Source organism: Pogoniulus pusillus, chromosome 3 (genome assembly GCF_015220805.1).
Source record: "Pogoniulus pusillus isolate bPogPus1 chromosome 3, bPogPus1.pri, whole genome shotgun sequence".
NCBI lineage: Eukaryota > Metazoa > Chordata > Aves > Piciformes > Lybiidae > Pogoniulus > Pogoniulus pusillus.
Genome location: NC_087266.1, coordinates 2390085 through 2409933, shown reverse-complemented (window position 1 = coordinate 2409933; position 19849 = coordinate 2390085). Strand labels below are relative to the sequence as shown.

The window sequence follows — 19849 nt, the reverse complement described above, 5'->3', positions numbered from 1 at the left end:
TGGATGGTTCTATGGACTAGTTGATTGGTTGTGGTTGAGTAATAGGTTGGGCTGGATGATCTTGGAGGTCTCTTCCAAACTAGTTGATTCTATGAGGATTTTTCTGGACATGGTGCTGAAGGACATGGTTTAGCACCAGAATTGGTAGAGTTAGATAATGGTTGGACTCAATGGTCTTAAAGGTCTTTTCCAACCAGAATGGTTCTGTGATTCTCATAATCGCTATCATAGGAAACACTATCTGGACAGCTCCCTCTGATTATAGAATCTAGCAGGTTGGAAGAGAGCTCCAAGATCATCCAGCCCAACTTAGCACCCAGCCCTATCCAATCATAGAATCAAACAGGTTGGAAGAGAGCTCCAAGCTCATCCAGTCCAACCGAGCACCCAACCCTGCCCAACCAACCAGACCATGGCACTAAGTGCCCCAGCCAGGCTTGGCTGCAACACCTCCAGGCACGGCCACTCCACCACCTCCCTGGGCAGCCCATCCCTGGAGACAAGAGCCCATTTCAGTGTAAGGGTCTGAGCAGCCTCTAACCCTCTCTGAAGGTGCAATACTTTCCTCCTGGAGCTGAAGTGGATCTGATCTGTATTAGAAGTCCTCACACAGCCCAAGCTTCCCATTACTGCTGATATTAATTAGCAAAAGAGTAAGGGCAGCCGAAATGAGGCTGAATTTCAGCCAGGTGTGATGTTAATGCAGGCTGAGTAGCTCTGAATATTTTATGTGCAGCCAGTGACCCAGAGTAAATGTCTTGTATAATACCAGTCCCCCCTCTACCACAAGCCTTGAGGCCTGAATCCTGCACTCAGTATGCTCAGAGGCACAAAGAGAAGCACAGGAGATGGGCTGGTGTCTGAGATATTAGTTCTGAAGGTACATAGCTGTGAAATCAGAGAGAAGGCAGTCCTTGCTGGGCTTCTGGCTCAGCCCTGCTCAGCATTTCTTCTGTCCACATCTTCTTTCCACTCTTCCTGAAGAGATCTGTGTCCCTAGCCTGTAAAACCTCTAAAATGGCTCAGTCAAGCAGAAGGTTTGAGTTCAAAACGTTTGGGAGAGTTCAATCCAATTTAGAAGCACCAGGCAGAAGTCAGAGAGGGGGAGGGGGAAAGCTGATAATCTCCTCAATTCAAGAGAGATGTTGAGGTGCTGGAAGGTGTTTGGAGCAGGGCAGCAAGGCTGGGGAGGGGCCTGGAGCACAGCCCTGTGAGGAGAGGCTGAGGGAGCTGGGGGTGTGCAGCCTGCAGCAGAGGAGGCTCAGGGCAGAGCTCATTGCTGCCTGCAGCTGCCTGCAGGGAGGCTGTAGCCAGGTGGGGTTGGGCTCTGCTGCCAGGCAAGCAGCAACAGAAGGGGACACAGCCTCATGCTGCACCAGGGCAGGTCTAGGCTGGCTGTGAGGAGGAAGTTGCTGGCAGAGAGAGTGATTGGCATTGGAATGGGCTGCCCAGGGAGGTGGTGGAGTGGCTGTGGCTGGAGGTGTTGCAGCCAAGCCTGGCTGGGGCACTTAGTGCCATGGTCTGGTTGGTTGGGCAGGGCTGGGTGCTAGGTTGGGCTGGCTGAGCTTGGAGCTCTCTTCCAACCGGGTTGATTGTATGATGTGGTAGCTTAATATCCCATCTCAGTCCCTTTTCGTGTGCGATGCACTCATTAGATGGCTATAGTGAGGAAGATGAGGCGCTGTGAGCCGCAGCAGTGCCTTTCATCTCGCTGCAGGGCGAGCTAGCCAAGTGCGGGGCTGCTTTCCTGAACAATAACGCTCTGGATTTCTCTCCCCCTCTCCTTTCTCTCCTCCCCGTGTCCCCTCCTCTCTCTCTCTCTCTCCCCCTCTCCCGCAGAGATCTGCGCGGCGGACTGCGGCGGGCACGGCGTGTGCGTGGGCGGCAGCTGCCGCTGCGAGGAGGGCTGGATGGGCGCCGCCTGCGACCAGCGAGCCTGCCACCCCCGCTGCACCGAGCACGGGACCTGCCGCGACGGCAAGTGCGAGTGCAGCCCGGGCTGGAACGGAGAGCACTGCACCATCGGTAGGCACACCGGCAAACCCGGGGGCTCCCTGGCGGCCAGGGAGGAGGAGAGGCGCATGCTGAAGTGGACATGTGTGACTGTAGTGTAGCATGAGCACCTTTCGTGCTTGGGTTTCCAGTTCTGACCCGGGTCATTTTCATCTGGGAGCAAGGTTAAATGTCCTTTCACTTGCTGGTGACGTGGCTCTGTGCGTACATTTAACTGTCAGAGATGAAGTACACCTGTGGCATGCTTGAGCTCACAAATGTCAGCGAGATGGCTCTGAGAACATCCTGCTTTGCCTCTCTCCAAAGGTCTTCCTGTGGCCTCCAAGCCTTCTCTCTCATGCCTTTGATTTAAAGTCTTCTTCCTTTTTGTTTGCTCCATTGGTTTGCACTGCAACTTTGCTTGCCCATGTAAAAGAGGAAAGTGCATTTCCAGCTGGTGTTTAGCTGTTTGGCTTATCCCTTGCCTGCTTTCCTGCCTTTCTGAGCATTTCATTTCCCTCTCTCTTTAGTTCTTTATTCCTCATGCGCCTGAGACTTATCTTGAGATCACAGAATGTTAGGGGCTGGAAGGGACCTTGAAAGATCATCTAGTCCACCCCTCTGGCAGAGCAGGATCTCAATGTCATGTCTAGTAGTAGCAGCAGTTGTAAAGGGTCACCAATACTCCAGAACCAAGCAAAGAGTTGCAGTTCTCACCTTAAACAGTTTGCAGCATCTTTATTTAGTTGGCTTGGCTTTACCTTCCTCCTTCATCTCACTACCTCAATGTATTTTCCTTTCTTCCTTTTTTCTGTCAAGTACTTTAGTCCCCACTCCACAGTCTTGCTGTAAAATCAGTAGCATTAAAACTCCCTAGATAACATTTATTATACATTAATGGAAACTTAAATGAGTGAATCCACTTCTGGTCTCAATAATACCTGTGTGAGACCTGGGAAAAAAAAATCAGGTGGCTTTAGAAGAGTTGTTGCAGAGTGGAGAACTCTCCCCCAGTCATTTTTATTTAATTAACTCTGTTAAAGATAAGGACTTTCACATCTGTGTTGCTTTCTTTGTGCCATAATGCATATGAAAGCACACTACACCAAAGCTGACTGTGTCAGCATAGTTATCCCTCTGGATTATCACCTCAACAATATGTGTGCCTCACTTTCTTTGCTTGAACCCACACAAAGAAATGAAATCTGGTCACAAGTCTGGGGGATTTTAATTCTAGCATTAAGAGAAAGCTCAGGGCAGAGCTCATTGCTGTCTGCAACTACCTGAAGGGAGGCTGTAGCCAGGTGGGGTTGGGCTCTGCTGCCAGGCAAGCAGCAACAGAACAAGGGGACCAGAGTCTTAAGTTGTGCCAGAGGAGGTCTAGGCTGGATGTTAGGAGGAAGTTGTTGTCAGAGAGAGTGATTGGCATTGGAATGGGCTGCCCAGGGAGGTGGTTCAGTGGCTGTGCCTGGAGGTGTTTAAAAGCAGCCTGGCTGGGGCACTTAGTGCTGTGTTCTGGTTGATTGGCCAGGGCTGGGTGCTAGTTTGGACTGGATGATCTTGGAGGTCTCTTCCAACCTGCTTGATTCTATGACTTCCAGGGAACAGTCAGGGTTGGAAGGGACCACAAGGATCAGCCAGTTCCAACCCCCTTGCCATGCCCAGGGACACCCTACCCTAGAGCAGGCTGCACACAGCCTCAGCCAGCCTGGCCTCAAACACCTCCAGCCATGGGGCCTCAACCCCCTCCCTGGGCAACCCAGTCCAGCCTCTCACCACTCTCCTGCTCAACAACTTCCTCCTCACCTCCAGCCTCACTCTCCCCGCCTCCACCTTTGCTCCATTCCCCCCACTCCTGACACTCCCTCACACCCTCCAAAGTCCCTCCCCAGCTTTTTTGGAGCCCCTTCAGCTGCTGGAAGGCCACAAGAAGGTCCCTTGGGAGCCTCCTCTGCTCCAGCCTGCACAGCCCCAACTCTTTCAGTCTGTGCTCACAGCAGAGCTGCTGCAGCCCTCTGAGCATCCTCCTGGCCAACACTCCAGACACAACATTTCACCAACATTGGTGGGAGCAGGGTCAATTTTTTTCCTGTACTTTAAAACAAGCTAACCCAACACCTTTTCAAACCTTCTCCTTCCCAGCATTCCCATCTTCCAAACACATCATTCTGATTTCATTCCTTCCTAATTCAATCTGCTTCTTTTAGCTACAAATCATCACTTTTTGAGATCTAGGGGAATAACAAGGAATTTTCCAAAGGGAAAAAGAAACCAGGAAGCTGAGCAAGCACACAGCCTCAAATTCAAACCCTCTCCTTTCCAGCATTCCTATCTTCCAAACACATCATTCTGATTTCAGCCCCAAATTCAAACCGTTTCCTTTCCATCATTCCTTTCTCCCAAACACATCATTCTGATTTCAGCCCCAAATTCAAACCATTTCCTTTCCATCATTCATTTCTCCCAAACACAACATTCTGATTTCAGCCCCAAATTCAAACCATTTCCTTTCCATCATTCATTTCTCCCAAACACAACATTCTGATTGCAGACCCAAATTCAAATCCTCTCCTTTCCAGCATTCCCATCTTCCAAACACATCATTCTGATTTCAGCCCCAAATTCAAACCCTCTCTTTCCCAGCATTCCTATCTTCCAAACACAACATTCTGGTTTCAGCCCCAAATTTAAACCCTCTCCTTTCCATCATTCCTTTCTTCCAAACACATCATTCTGATTTCAGCCCCAAATTCAAACCCTCTCCTTCCCAGCTTTCCTATCTTCCAAACACATCATTCTGATTTCAGCCCCAAATTCAGACCCTCTCCTTTCCAGCATTTCCATCTTCCAAACTCATCATTCTGATTTCATTCCTTCCTGCTTCAATGAACTCCTTTTAGCTACAAATCATCACTTTTTGAGATCTAGGGGAATAACAAGGAATTTTCCAAAGGGAAAAAGAAACAAACCAGGAAGCTGAGCAAGCAAGCAGCCCCAAATTCAAACCCTCTCCTTCCCAGCATTCCTGTCTTCCAAACACAACATTCTGATTTCAGCCCCAAATTCAAACCCTCTCCTTCCCAGCATTCCTGTCTTCCAAACACATCATTCTGATTTCAGCCCCAAATTCAAACCCTCTCCTTCCTAGCATTTCCATCTTCCAAACACATCATTCTGATTTCAGCCCCAAATTCAGACCCTCTCCTTTCCATCATTCCTTTCTCCCAAACACATCACTCTGATTTCAGCCCCAAATTCAGACCCTCTCCTTTCCATCATTCCTTTCTCCCAAACACATCATTCTGATTTCTTCCTTCCTGCTTCAATGAACTCCTTTTAACTACAAATCATCACCTTTGGAGATCTAGGGGAATAACAAGGAATTTTCCAAGGGAAAGAAAAAAGACAGAAAGTTGAGCCAACAGCCCCAAATTCAGGGCACAGTTTCATGTGAAAATCATTTATGCCCCAAAATCAAAAGCCTGATTCGTGCCCTCAGTACCACTTTATTAGTGCTGCTGCAAAACCAAAATGCCACTCATTTGCTGTAGGTGATATTTCTCCATGCAGCTGGATTGGTTTTGAACAACAAGCTTCTATCTCTCCTGGTGATTAAATTTACCCCATTGTCTGTAGTATTCTTTACTGCAAGTATTAAGAACCTGTGTTGTGGTGGGGAAAGGGCAGCACTGCAATGCAGTCAGCACTGAGATTTCACCGTAGTAAAAATTCTCCTGTAGTGCTGCTGCCTTCCTGTTGCAAGGCTGCCCTTGGATTAGGAATCATTCTTTGCTACTTTATAGAGTGCTGGAGCAATTCTGTTTCTTTTCACTTCCACCCTGCCCTCATCTACTTGCATGGTGATTGAGCAGCAGATTTGTACATAGCCTCATGCCTCTGAAGCTGTAAACAGCATTTCCTCCAGAAGACTTCATTGATAAATGTGTGGAATGTAAAAGAGATTTGGCAAAGGCATAAATACCCAAGAAAATTGAATAGCTTTGGAAGGAGTAATAAGCCAGTTCTATTGGCACAGATGAAAGGACATTGACTTGGAATTACATTAAGTCTGTGGAAAGCATTCCCCTTGTCCTTGTGTAATTTCCCTGCATGGCAACTCGTTCTGTTGACAGTAATTCCTTCTGTGTCTGTGTCATGGCTCGGTTTGCTTTAGCACCGACGAGCACCCCCCCCCCTCCCCTCCCCCACCCCATTGCTGAAGTGATGCTTTAACAACGTTGCCATGTGTGCAGGTGACATGGTTGAAACGGATGACACAAGTAAAGGCCACTTCTTCCCTTTCCTGTCGAGCATGTTTAAGAGCAAGAAGTCCTTTTGGTTTGAAGGTCGTAGGAGGCTCTTTCTTACAGTGTTCCAGGGAGCTCTGATGCCAGTGGATTGATTTTCTTTGCTCCTACAAAGAGTTGTGTTACCAAAGATATTGGCTTGATTGCTCACATTCAGAGATTTCATTAGAGGAACCCCTCTTAATTCCCAGCCAGGAAATTGATGCAGAAGCTTGCATTCATCATCCTAATTCAGCAAACTTAAGGCGTCCAGGCAAAAGAGAGGAACAGAAAGTTGATAATGTGACTGCAGGAATCCTGAAGCACAAAGGAATGCTTCAATCACACTAATTTCTTAAAGGAAGGAAACAAAACCATGACAACAGTCACAGTGCAAGCTTCCCTGTGATGGCCTCTCCAGCAGACTCCAAATTTCCCCCCCAGTTAGAAGCATTGCAAGAATTCAGCTTTCTTCTGTTCTGGCCCAAATCATATGGAGGGAGTAGTGTGGATTTTAGGAGCATTGAGGGGAAATAAACCCTCTCAAGGTGAGGGAAACCCTCTTACTGTGAGCTCTGCAAAGCCAAATTACAGCTCAGCTCTGTGGTAGGCTCCTCTGTGGGATTAATTCACAGGTAGCAGCACAAGAAAACTTCCTGAGTTTAATAATGGCCTTCAGAAATTTCCTAGGGCTGTGACAGCCTGGCCTCAAATCTGATACATTTGATGATATGCCCTGGATAGTGCTTCAGGTGCTCTGCTTCCCACCTTGGAGATGCAACAGGAGACTTCACTCTGCCTGTGTGGGCCTTGCTGAGATGCTGAGATTGCATCTGATACATGAAACTCAGTCTGGCAATGAGATTAATCTTTTGAGTCATATTAGGGTTCTTTAGAAGCAGAGAGAGCTTCCCTGTGTGGTGAAGTTGGGATGTTCATCATCCTTGAGCAGTCTGGACACAAGACCAAAGCCATCACTTGAGGTTCAGTTGCTGCAGCTGAATTCTGCAGGGTCTCTAGAAAGCTTAGAGACCAGCACCTTGCTCTCCAAGCACACAGCAGCCTACCTAGCAGGACTGAGCATTTTCAGAGCACTTCAGTGCCTAATTCCCATTGATCCCTGCCAAAGCTGCATACTTAACCCCACTTGAAAATCTAGTCCTGGCATGCACTGGTGGTGTGTGCAATAGCAAGTGCCTAGACAGACAGGTGGAGGACCTGTCCCACCTGAGCTTCTGCTGCTGCAGGGCTGGGGTTTGGTTTTACTTAGCAGAACTTTCATTTGTGAGAAATCTGCCCCCCTCCCCCCTTGAAGTTTGTCTTTCATCAGATTCCTTGCAAAAATAATCACACATCTTCTGGGCAGCCAAGGTTGTAATCAATACCTCTCAGGCTCTGCTGGAGCAGCTGCAGTCCAAACAAGCCCACGTTACATGTGGATCCTAGTCCCTTTTTCCCACCTTTCTAACACTTCTCCACTTCCATTTAAATCTATAAAGCAGCTTGATCCATGTGCCTGATACAGTTCCACCAGTGTTTGGTGGGCTGCCCAGAGAGGTGGTGGAGTCACCATCCCTGGAGGTGCTCAGGAGAAGACTGGATGAGGCACTTAGTGCCGTGGTCTAGATGACTGGATAGGGCTGGGTGCTAGGTTGGACTGGGTGAGCTTGGAGCTCTCTTCCAACCTGGTTGATTCTATGATATAACATAAAATACTTCCACCAGTGCTTGGTGAAGGTTCTGTCTAGCCAGCAGAGCAGATAGGACTCTGCAGCCCTCAGGCATGTCTTCACTAGATATAACATAAAATACTTCCACCAGTGCTTGGTGAAGGTTCTGTCTAGCCAGCAGATCAGATAGGCAGCTCTCTGCAACCCTCAGGCATATCTGCACCAGAAGCTGAGCTGTGTTTGACCCTGTGTCACCCACCCTGCCTGGTTGAGATGGGTGCCTTTGGGCTACAGGACACTATGGTTGTAACAGCCAGTGGAAAATAGGTGTTTGCTGCTTTGTTCCAACATGATTTTGCATGAAGCTGAAGGTAATCTGGCTCTAAGTAGTTTGGCAGCGTGATTGACAGTAAGTATTAAGCACAGATGAACTTCAAAGAGTCTTTTCCCCATCCCCTGTGGCATAAACTCCTTGTGCCATCACTGGTTCAGCAGTGAATGGCTGCTTTCTCCTCTTCTTCAAATTTCATAGAACCAACCAGGTTGGAAGAGACCTCCAAGCTCAGCCAGTCCAACCTAGCACCTGGCCCTGTCCAGTCATAGAACCATAGAATCAAGCAGGTTGGAAGAGAGCTCCAACCTCATCCAGTCCAACCTAGCACTCAGCCCTGTCCAGTCATAGAACCATAGAATCAAGCAGGTTGGAAGAGACCTCCAAGTTCAGCCAGTCCAACCTAGCACCCAGCCCTGTCCAGTCAACAGTTTGAGTGATCTCCATTTAACTCTAGTGGAGGTTCTGCCTACTTCACCCCACAGGGAAGATAAAAGGAAAATAGAAAGATAGAAAATCACAGAATTTTAGGGGCTGGAAGGGACCTCAAAAGCTCATTCAGTTCAACTCCACTCCCAGAGCTGGATCACCTAGAGCAGATCACACAGGAATGCATCCAGGCATGTGAAAGAGAGCGTACTGGAGAAGTCCTATCCAAGAACCTGCATCCAGCACCTCTCACTTCTCTCTTCCCTCTCCATGAGCTAAGAGAATCATAGAATCAGTCAGGGTTGGAAGGGACCACAAGGATCATCTAGTTCCAACCCCCTACTGTGCCCAGGGACACCCTACCCTAGATCAGAAATGTTGATGGGATTCTTCCCAATGTGTTTCAGACAGATCAGGCCAAGTTAGCTCAGGCTGATGAAATGAGAGGACTTTCAGCCTGCAAATGCTCATGGAAGCAGATCTGAAGGGACCCTGACTTCCTGGAGGAAGGTAATAACATGGAGCTGAACATGATGCAAAGGACACCTTAGAAAGGTGCCTTTTCTTCTGTGTAGCTCCTCAGCACATCCCCCAGGCCTGTAGCATTTCCAAAGGAGTGCCTGTAAATGTTAAGATGATATTTTAATGCCAGGAGAATAGCATGGGAATGAGACTCTGCAGGTTTGGAGAAGAAGGATTTCTGCTCCCATGGGATATTCCCATAGGAAGGCTTCCTTGTTTTTCAGATGACAAGAAAACATTGACACACAACTGACATATGCTAGGTGTTGGCAGCTGCCCTCACTGCAATCATCTGCACAACTGCTTGCCCAAGCTGACAAGTTGGGCTGGTGTGGATGTCAAAATCCATGAGGCACATTCCCAGTCTTCAGTCACCATCCAAGCAGGTGGTGGTGTTGTGCTTTCTGCATCACCACCACTGCACTGAGCTTCATTAGTCAATCTCATTTCCAAAGGGGAGTCCCAGTAACTACTCCATGCTAGGTTAGGTCTGATCCTCCCAGACTGCTCCAGTTCATAGAATCAGCCAGGCTGGAAGAGAGCTCCAAGCTCATTCAGTCCAACCTAGCACCCAGCCCTGGCCAACCAACCAGACCATGGCACTAAATGCCCCATCCAGGCTTTGCTTCAACACCTCCAGGCACGGCCACTCCACCACCTCCCTGGGCAGCCCATTCCAATGCCAATCACTCTCTCTGCCAGGAACTTCCTCCTAACATCCAGCCTATACTTCCCCCAGCACAACTTGAGACTGTGTCCCCTTCTTCTGTTGCTGGTTGCCTAGGAGAAGAGCCCAACCCCACCTGGCTACAGCCTCCCTTCAGTTACTCACAGTAGTGCTTCAACGGATCCATTGAATTCACAGGATGGAATCATAGAATGGTTTGGGTTGGAAGTGACCTCCAAAGGTCAGCTAGTCCAAGGGCTGTGACCTCCCAGATGAGCAGTGTGTATGAGCCCTCCTGAAACAAAAACCTCTTCAAAGGCTATCAGAGCACAACTGAGAAATTGCAGAGAGCAAGAGAAATGGTGTTTAATCAGGAAAGTGAGAGATGCAGGACTCAGAACCTCTTATTTATTGATTACACCAATTAGCACAAAGGCCAATGGGATGAGATTTAGCAAGGCCAAGTGCAGGGTTCTGCACTTTAGCCACAACAACCCCAAGCAGCACTACAGGCTGGGGCCAGAGTGGCTGAGAGCAGGCAGGCAGAGAGGGCCCTGGGGGTGCTGGGAGAGAGGAGCTGAAGCTGAGGCAGCAGTGCCCAGGTGGGCAGCAGAGCCAATGGCATCCTGGGCTGGCTCAGGAGCAGTGTGGGCGGCAGGACAAGGGAGGTTCTTGTACCCCTGTGCTCAGCACTGCTCAGGCCACCCCTGGAGTGCTGTGTGCAGTTGTGGGCTCCTGAATTGCAGAGAGATGTTGAGGTGCTGGCAGGTGTTGAGAGAAGGGCAGCAAGGCTGGGGAGGGACCTGGAGCACATCTGGAGAGGCTGAGGGAGCTGGGAGTGTGCAGCCTGCAGCAGAGGAGGCTCAGGGCAGAGCTCATTGCTGTCTGCAACTACCTGCAGGGAGGCTGTAGCCAGGTGGGGTTGGGCTCTACTGCCAGGCAAGCAGCAAGAGAAGAAGGGGACACAGTCACAAGTTGTGCCAGGGGAGGTTCAGGCTGGATGTTAGGAGAAAATTGCTGGCAGAGAGAGTGATTGGCATTGGAATGGGCTGCCCAGAGAGGTGGTGGAGTCACTATCCCTGGAGGTGTTGCAGCCAAGCCTGGCTGGGGCACTTAGTGCCATGGTCTGGTTGGTTGGGCAGGGCTGGGTGCTAGGTTGGGCTGGCTGAGCTTGGAGCTCTCTTCCAACCTGCTTGGTTCTATGATTCTATGACAGATAGTGCTGCCTGCTGACACGTGCAGAGGCTCTCCAAGGCAGGAATCCTGGCTTCTCCTTTGTGTCTTTGCCACCAACTTTCTGTTTGACCCCTGAAAAAAAATCAATCAGAAGGTGGTTTTCCAAATTAACATTCCATGGGAATTGGGCACTGCTCCCAAAACTGTTTTGTTTCCATTAGTCCTCCTTGGAATGAGTATATTGATACCTATCTGGTAGAGCTGCCATTAGGTTAACTTAACATCCATAAGTTAATTCAATTTGAGGCTAGAGAATGCTGTCTGAATGCAATGTATTTCCATCAACGAGATCCAGGGAAAAGCCTCTCCCAATCTGGTCAGGTGGCAGGCTTGTGCCTCTTTGTGTGGGAAAGATACAGGACCATCAGGTGAGGCAGAGCACCTTCAAATGACCCTGGTTTTCCTGCTGAGAAGAAGAGCACTCAGTAAAACAGAGGGGCAGGCTGCTGCAAACGAGCAGAGCATCACTACATCCTGCCATGTATATGTATTTGTGCCTATATGTACACCTAGATGTAGTTATAACCACATAAATACCTATACAGCTTTCCTGTTTCTGTTCCTGATCCTAATGAGCAGAGATGACTGCTTGCCTAAGCACAGCCTTCTTGAGCTCTTTGACTGAGGAGGGCTGTGCTCCACTCTTCCTCCTCCTGTTTTTTTATCCTCTCTCCTCATCATCAAGGTTATTTCTGTTCATACCACAGCAAACTCTCCTTTGCCTTTTCTAGCACCTGCACAGTCTCGTAGTAAGCTGCAATGCACTTATTCAACCCTACCTTAAATGTCCTGTCTTTTATCTCCCAAGCTCACTATCTGGATAAGGTAGTGAAAGGTATGCTCTTCCTTCCTATTTTTTCTCCTGTTGTCTTTGTGTTTCCTTTGAAAAGCAATGCACCCTGAACGTGCTGTGTGGAGGTTGCATCTCTTCCCCCATTGTCACCTAATTGTGCTCCCTCATGTCTGGAAGGGTGATCTTTCCAGTCATTTGGGTAGGCAATACCTCCTGTGAGTGCTGTGACCCTGTGTTAACATCGTATCAGTGTTCCTACCTACCCTTCCCCTTCCCCCTGCCCCCTTGTCTCCAAATCATCTCTCATCCTCACCCCTCCTACCAAGGTAAGGCAAGTCAGGAGGAAACAAAAGTGGCTGTGAATACAGCAGGAGCCCCAGAGAGTGATGTGTTTGAGTTAAATGTCTGTAATCTGTTTTGTACCAAGCAGGTGAGTGCACTTTCTGTGGGGATCCTTCCTGGGTTTGATCCATTACTGCAAAGTCTTATGTGGGAATTTCATAATGAAATGGAGGTGAGCAGGAAGTTGTTGAGCAGGAGAGTGGTGAGAGCCTGCAATGGGTTGCCCAGGGAGATGATTGAGGACACGTCCCTGGAGGTGTTTAAGGCCAGGCTGGCTGAGGCTATGTGCAGCCTGCTCTAGGGTAGGGTGTCCCTGGGCATGGCAGGGGGGTTGAAACTGGCTGCTCCTTGTGCTCCCTTCCAACCCTGACTGATTCTATGGTTCTATGAAATAGTGATTATTTTAATTTCTATTTTAAAGTATAAACATATGAATCATAAAATCAGCCAGGTTGGAAGCAACCTCCAAGATCATCCAGTCCAACCTAGCACCCGGCCCTATCCATCTTGTTTTATCTTTGGGACTACTGGTGCTGTGGTAATGTGCACTGCAATAAAATCCAAAATCAATGCTTCTGTTTGTAAATGAGGCTGAGGGAGCTGGGGGTGTGCAGCCTTCAGCAGAGGAGGCTCAGGGCAGAGCTCATTGCTGTCTGCAGCTCCCTGAAGGGAGGCTGTAGCCAGATGGGGTTGGGCTCTTCTGCCAGGCAAGCAGCAACAGAACAAAGGGACAGAGTCTGCAGCTGTTGCAGGGCAGTTCTAGGCTGGATGTGAGGAGGAAGTTCCTGGCAGAGAGAGTGATTGGCATTGGAATGGGCTGCCCAGGGAGGTGGTGGAGTCGCTGTGGCTGGAGGTGTTGCAGCCAAGCCTGGCTGGGGCACTTAGTGCCATGGTCTGGTTGGTTGGGCAGGACTGGGTGCTAGGTTGGACTGGATGAGCTTGGAGCTCTCTTCCAACCTGTCTGATTTGATTCTATTCTATTCTCTCTTATCCTATTCTAAATGTAAATGAAGCCTAGGACCTGGGTCTCTCTTCCCTGAAGAACAGAAAGAAACTGAAGTGCTGCAGAGCAGGGATAATCTGATGTCCATGCAACACCTCCATTCATTGTTAATCAGAGCAATGAGCTAAATGAATGCAGGGCTTTTAAACAGCAAAAGGCAGTTGCACAGTGTCCCTTAGCTTTCTCAAACGACTGGAATAGCTCACAAGTGGTTAAAAGCAACAATCTGACAGTAACTATGACCGAGTTGGACACAAACATCTTTCTAGGTGGCTGATTTGACACTAACAGCAAGACGGTGCTGACACCGCACAGCAGCTTATGTTTGCTGGTTAAACAAAGCAAAAAATCAGGTTGAGCAAATCAGTTCCATAGCATTACCTTCCTTTGCAGGTTGTGAGCAATCAGGAGTGGCAGCTGTGAGAGGCTGATGAAGAAAGACAGATCTGCCAAAATATTTGTCCAGTGAACAGGTGAAATGAAGTCTCTGCCATGCAGGGCTCTTGCGGCGTGACAAGGAACGTGGTTGCCCTACTGCCTTTGCTCTCCAGATGAATTGATAATCTGATGTTTCCCTCTTGTTCCCACTGAGGCTGAAATGCAAGTTGAGGTCCCATCATGAATGGCTACAAAAGTTTGAACAGGCAAGCAGTTATTAACGATAAGGAAGTGTCTCCCAGTTTAATTAAGGAGGCTTTCATCTTCAGTGCAGCAACTGGTAGTAGTCCTTCAACTCCAGTTTGTGGATCAGCAGATTGGTCAGTGGGAGTAGTTCTTCTCTCATTACTTAGTAAAACATGCCTGATTGTATTTAAATTAGGGGACAGGAGTATGTTCTCCATCAAAGATCAAGGGAAAAAGATCACTTGTGAAGCACTGGTGGTGGCATCCTTAGAACTAGATGTGGACCATCACTAGGTAGCCTGCTCAGAACCTCTGGTTAATGTTTCACCTCTCATTGCTTTGCATTGCAAAACCCCAGGGCTCCTCCTTTTCATCTCAATGTATATTGGAGAAGGTTGGATGAAAAGGTAGCAGGTAAACACCATGGAGATAGAAAAGATGAGAATACAACTTGTGGAACCTGGCTCCAAAGCCCTTCAGTACTGATTTGTCCATTTGGAATCACAGAATCAATTAGGGTTGGAATGGACCACAAGGATCATCTAATTCCAACCCCTGTGCAGGGACACCTCATAGAAGCACAGAATCATAAAAACAGTCAGGGTAGGAAGGGAGCACAAGCAGCAGCCAATTCCAAACCCCCCTGCCATGCCCAGGGACACCCTACCCTAGAGCAGGCTGCACACAGCCTCAGCCAGCCTGGCCTCAAACACCTCCACAAATGGGGCCTCAACCACCTCCCTGGGCAACCCACTCCAGCCTCTCACCACTCCCCTGCTCAACAACTTCCTCCTCACCTCCAGCCTCACTCTCCCCACCTCCACCTTTGCTCCATTCCTCCAGTCCTGTCACTCCCTCACACCCTCAAAAGTCCCTCCCCAGCTTTTTTGTAGCCCCCTTCAGCTGCTGGAAGGCCACAAGAAGGTCCCCTGGGAGCCTCCTCTGCTCCAGCCTGCACAGCCCCAACTCTTTCAGGCTGTGCTCACAGCAGAGCTGCTGCAGCCCTCTCAGCATCCTCCTGGCCCTGCTCTGGACACTCTCCAGCATCTCCACAGCCCTCTTGTCCCAGGGGCTCCAGAACTGGATGCAGGACTCCAGGTGGCCCATTTTTTTTTTCACTAAGTCTTTTCTAGCTGTTGTGATTCCTTTTGACTCACCTTTATGGCCAAGAATAAAGACACATTTTATTTAGTGAGCATTTCAGTGGATGACAGCTTAGGCAGCCTACTAAGCATAAAATATTGTCTCTTGCCATGCATGGCCTCTTTTGGAAAGATTAGCATTAAGTGCAACATTAAAAGTACATGGTTTTGACTTGGCTCACTCCACAGTGTGCATTTTTCAAGACTAAATTACTCATGCCCTTTTGGCTTTCTTAATTATTAACATCTTTCTGGTCAAAGTCCCTTCCCAGTAATCCTGTGCCATCATCAGCAAACCTGATTTACTGCTGGTTTCTTTTCCAACTGCTTTAACAGTAAGCCAGGAAGGCAGAGAAGATGCAGGCTTGCTCCTAAATTGGAGGGCAAGTTTCAGTAGTAAACATCAGCATCATTTAAACCAAGGAACTGTAGAATTGAGGTGGAGTCTTTCAAACTATGAAGTAACTCTTGGTAATGCTTACAACAAAGAGAGTTGCCTGCTATTAAAGGGATGCTGGCTTTAGAGAGAGCTGCTCCATCCAGAATCCCTCTGGAGCTGATAGTACAAACTTCTCTTCTTGGGTAGCAATTCTGTGTCAAAGAATAACCACATTAACAACTGTAGTGAGGCATCTAAACCTTTCTAGTCTGAAGTGTAGCAGTTGAGCTCAGGGATGGCTGTGAGGTGACTGATTTAGGCTGCTCCTAAAGCCTGAGAAGGAGTGAGAATCTGAGATCTGCCCACAGCTAGTTCCCCATTCATGCAGTTACAAGCAATAGGACAACTGTAGTGAGGCATTTAAACATTTCTAGTCTGAAGTGTGACATTGGAGCTCAGGGATGGCTGTGAGGTGACTGATTTGGGCTGCCCCTGAAGCCTGAGAAGGAGTGAGAATCTGAGGTCTGCCCACAGCTAGTTCCTCATTCATGCAATTAAATCACAGAATCAAGCAGGTTGGAAGAGAGCTCCAAGCTCATCCAGTCCAACCTAGCACCCAGCCCTGGCCAATCTTTTTATTCACTTCTCTGTAGACTTGTAAATAAGACTGACATACAAAAGGTGAAGCTTTGAATTGCAGCACTGGAGCAAACTACCTAGAGGAACTGAGACTAGGATGACCCTTCATGCACAGATCTGAGCCTATTGAGTTATATTGAGATAGAGGATGCCTGAATAGAGATGGAGTCTGGCTCCAAACCATGGGACAACTGTAGTGAGGCATCCAAACGTTTCTAGTCTGAAGTGTGACAGTGGAGCTCAGGGATGGCTGTGAGGTGACTGATTTGGGCTGCTCCTGAAGCCTGAGAAGCAGTGAGAACCTGAGGTCTGCCCACAGCTGGTTCCCCCATTCATGCAGTTACAAGCGATAGGACAACTGTAGTGAGGCATCTAAACGTTTCTAGTCTGAAGTGTAGCAGTTGAGCTCAGGAGTGGCTGTGAGGTGACTGATTTGGGCTGCTCCTGAAGCCTGAGAAGCAGTGAGAACCTGAGGTCTGCCCACAGCTAGTCCCCCTTTCACACGGTTACAAGCAATAAGACAACTGTAGTGAGGCATCTAAACGTTTCTAGTCTGAAGTGTGACAGTGGAGCTCAGGGATGGCTGCAAGGTGACTGATTTGGGCTGCCCCTGAAGCCTGAGAGTCAGTGAGAACCTGAGGTTTGCCCACAGCTAGTCCCCCATTCATGCAGTTACGAGCAATAAGACAACTGTAGTGAGGCATCTAAACGTTTCTAGTTTGAAGTGTGACAGTGGAGCTCAGGGATGGCTGCAAGGTGACTGATTTGGGCTGCTCCTGAAGCCTGAGAAGCAGTGAGAACCTGAGGTCTGCCCACAGCTAGTCCCCCATTCATGCAGTTACAAGCAATAGGAGCTCTGGCAAGTGACTTAAATCTTTGCCTGGCTTCCTACCATCACAAAATACCTTGGTGGTAGTTTATGGGTGGAGTATTTTCAGCACACATTAGTGTGTGCCTAGAATCTGCAGGAATCACCTGATGCTTTGCTCTTCCCCTTCAGTCCCACAGAAGTTCTGCAGGTCAATTATTGGTTGTTAATCTCTCAAGCTCCCAGCTTGAGGTGTTTGCATCTTGACATGCTGCATTCAGCCATATCCTGAGCTCAACCACTATTGGCACTTGCTGGAACATCCATCAGTGCTTTCCTATTGACAGTGGAGGTATGATAACAGCCTTATCTTTTAAGACCAATTTCAAGTGGCAGTGAGGCTTGGCTGGAAGAGAAAAACCATTGAGCACTGTTTATAATTGGACTAATTAGAGAAAGCCTTAACTGTACAGGCCATTAAGAGCAGATAATTTTGCCAACAATTTTAAAGTGGCAGGATAATTTACTTGTTACTTGGAAGAAGAAACTCACCTCCACCTGGCACCAATTTCCTTTCAAGGAGTTGCAGAGAGCCAGAATCATAGAATCAGCCAGGTTGGAAGAGACATCCAAACTCATCCAGTCCAACCTAGCAGCCAGCCCTGGCCAATCAACCAGACCATGGCACGAAGTGCCCCAGCCAGGCTTGGCTTCAACACCTCCAGGGACAGTAACTCCACCACCTGCTCATCTCTCACTCTGGTGACAGTCTCCTTTGATAGCCTTCCCTTGTCTCCTTCAAAATTAGTCCACTCTTCCTGTTGCTTCCCTGGCCTGTACTGTCTCTTGCATGGCAGACCTGACATCTCTGTGGGCATCTTGCAGTGCTGCAGTCTTTCAGCAGTGCATTTCACAGAGTCATCATAGAATCAGCCAGGTTGGAAGAGAGCTCCAAGCTCATCCAGTCCAACCTAGCACCCAGCCCTGTCCAACCAACCAGACCATGGCACTAATCATAGAATCAGCCAGATCAGAAGAGAGCTCCAAGCTCAGCCAGTCCAACCTAGCACCCAGCCCTGTCCAATCAACCAGACCATGGCACTAATCATAGAATCAGCCAGATCAGAAGAGACCTCCAAGCTCAACCAGTCCAACCTAGCACCCAGCCCTGCCCAAGCAACCAGGCCATGGCACTAAGTGCCTCATCCATGCTTTGCTTCAACACCTCCAGGGATGGCAACTCCACCACCTCCCTGGGCAGCCCATTCCAATGCCAATCACTCTCTCTGCCAACAACTTCCTCCTAACATCCAGCCTGTACCTTCCCTGCCACAACTTGAGACTGTGTCCCCTTCTTCTGTTGCTGATTGCCTGGCAGTAGAGACCAACCCCCCATTTGTGTGCCCCACTTTGAAGCTCACATAGAGGATTCACCACCAGCACCACCTTGAAAAGCCTTATTCATAAATTTAATTCCATTAGTCACCCAAGTGCCCTTAACAAACATAAACAGGAATAAAGGATTCTTAGTGGCTCCAGGGATGAGACATCAGAGCTGCAAGCTTATGGTGGTGTAAACCTGTGAGGATTAAGCCATCCTGCTGTGCTGATATTCAGAAGCACTTTGGAGACCAGATGATCTTTTTGCTTTATTCCCCCAGCATGGGGGAAAGGAGAGGATAAAGTTTATTTGGTTCATCTTTTTCTGAAGTGCTTTGAAGTGCTCTGTTTGTGGGACAGGAAAATACTGTACATAGTTGGCTTTGCAGTGTTGGTGATGCTCAAGTCTTCAGGCAGTGAATCACTTTGGCAATGGTAGTAGTTTTAAGTCCATTTTCCTAGGTGTGTTGGTCTGCACATCTCTGTTGCCTTCTTTCTAAAGGGGTGAGTCCTCTGGCAGCTGCTGGTTAATTCTGTTGGAGAAGAGGAGGCTCCAAAGCGACCTTTTTGTGGCCTGCCAGGATCTGAAGAGGGCTACAAAGATGCTGGGGAGGGACTTTTGAGGGTGTGAGGGAGTGGCAGGAGTGGGGGGAATGGAGCAAAGGTGGAGGTGGGGAGAGTGAGGCTGGAGGTGAGGAGGAAGTTGTTGAGCAGGAGAGTGGTGAGAGTCTGGAGTGGGTTGCCCAGGGAGGTGGTTGAGGCCCCATGGCTGGAGGTGTTTGAGGCCAGGCTGGCTGAGGCTGTGTGCAGCCTGCTCTAGGGTAGGGTGTCCCTGGGCATGGCAGGGGGGTTGGAACTGGCTGCTCCTTGTGGTCCCTTCCAGCCCTGACTGACTCTATGGCACTCTGATTTTATGTACAGTTCCATATGAGCCCCTAAGTTTTACAGTTCAAGTAGTTTTTTTCCTCCTGCTCTCTGGACATGCCTCACATGAGACATTTGATGATCATTTGCTATTGTCAGTCTCAGAGCAAGTGATCAGTCACTGCAGTGCCTTTTCTGTCTGATAATGGTAGATCTTTGCACTTGAGATCTTCATTTATGAAATGCAAATCTAATTGAAACAAGAAGAGTGCAGTGGAATTTGCTCCTTTCCCTCTGGAATTTCATCCTGTGAAATTTCACAGGCTTAGCTTGAACCACTTTCAGGGTTTGGATCTGTTCCTACATGGCTTGGAACCAAACTCAGAGGGACCTTTTTTTGTCTATAGCTCTCATCAAAATGAAAAAGAATATAGGACTTATCTTCTTCCCATTGCAGAGGACAAAACTCTGCTCCAGCATTTAAACAACAGTTGCTGGGGTTGAAAACAAAACCCTAGTGGTATCCAACCCTTCTTCTCTTGTCCTTCTACAGTGGTGTCTTGCACATCTCATCTGCCAACTCCTTTTGGTTCTCACTGCACTTCCTAAGTGCACACCAAAGCACCTGTGCAAGGAGTTTCCTGCTCAGCCTCTGCAACTGCAGGATAGGAGATAAATTCTTAGGATGGGTTATAAAGAGTTCAAGCAGTAAAAAACATGAGGTGTGCTCAGTGCTGATGCT

At 48.5% G+C, this 19849-nt stretch overlaps 1 protein-coding gene across 8 annotated transcripts in view; it reads left to right on the top strand.

The window, feature by feature from the left end:
• The window catches only part of TENM4 (teneurin transmembrane protein 4), a 704151-nt gene that overhangs the window by 544477 nt on the left and 139825 nt on the right, over nt 1-19849 (top strand). For 6 of the 8 annotated variants that reach the window (XM_064168972.1, XM_064168982.1, XM_064168953.1 and 3 more), the window contains 2 exons: nt 1840-2025; nt 11942-11968. In XM_064168972.1, coding sequence (XP_064025042.1) covers nt 1840-2025; nt 11942-11968 — 213 coding nt within the window. The remainder of the gene's footprint in view (nt 1-1839; nt 2026-11941; nt 11969-19849) is intronic. The other 2 variants (XM_064168944.1, XM_064168934.1) reach the window with 1 other exon arrangement.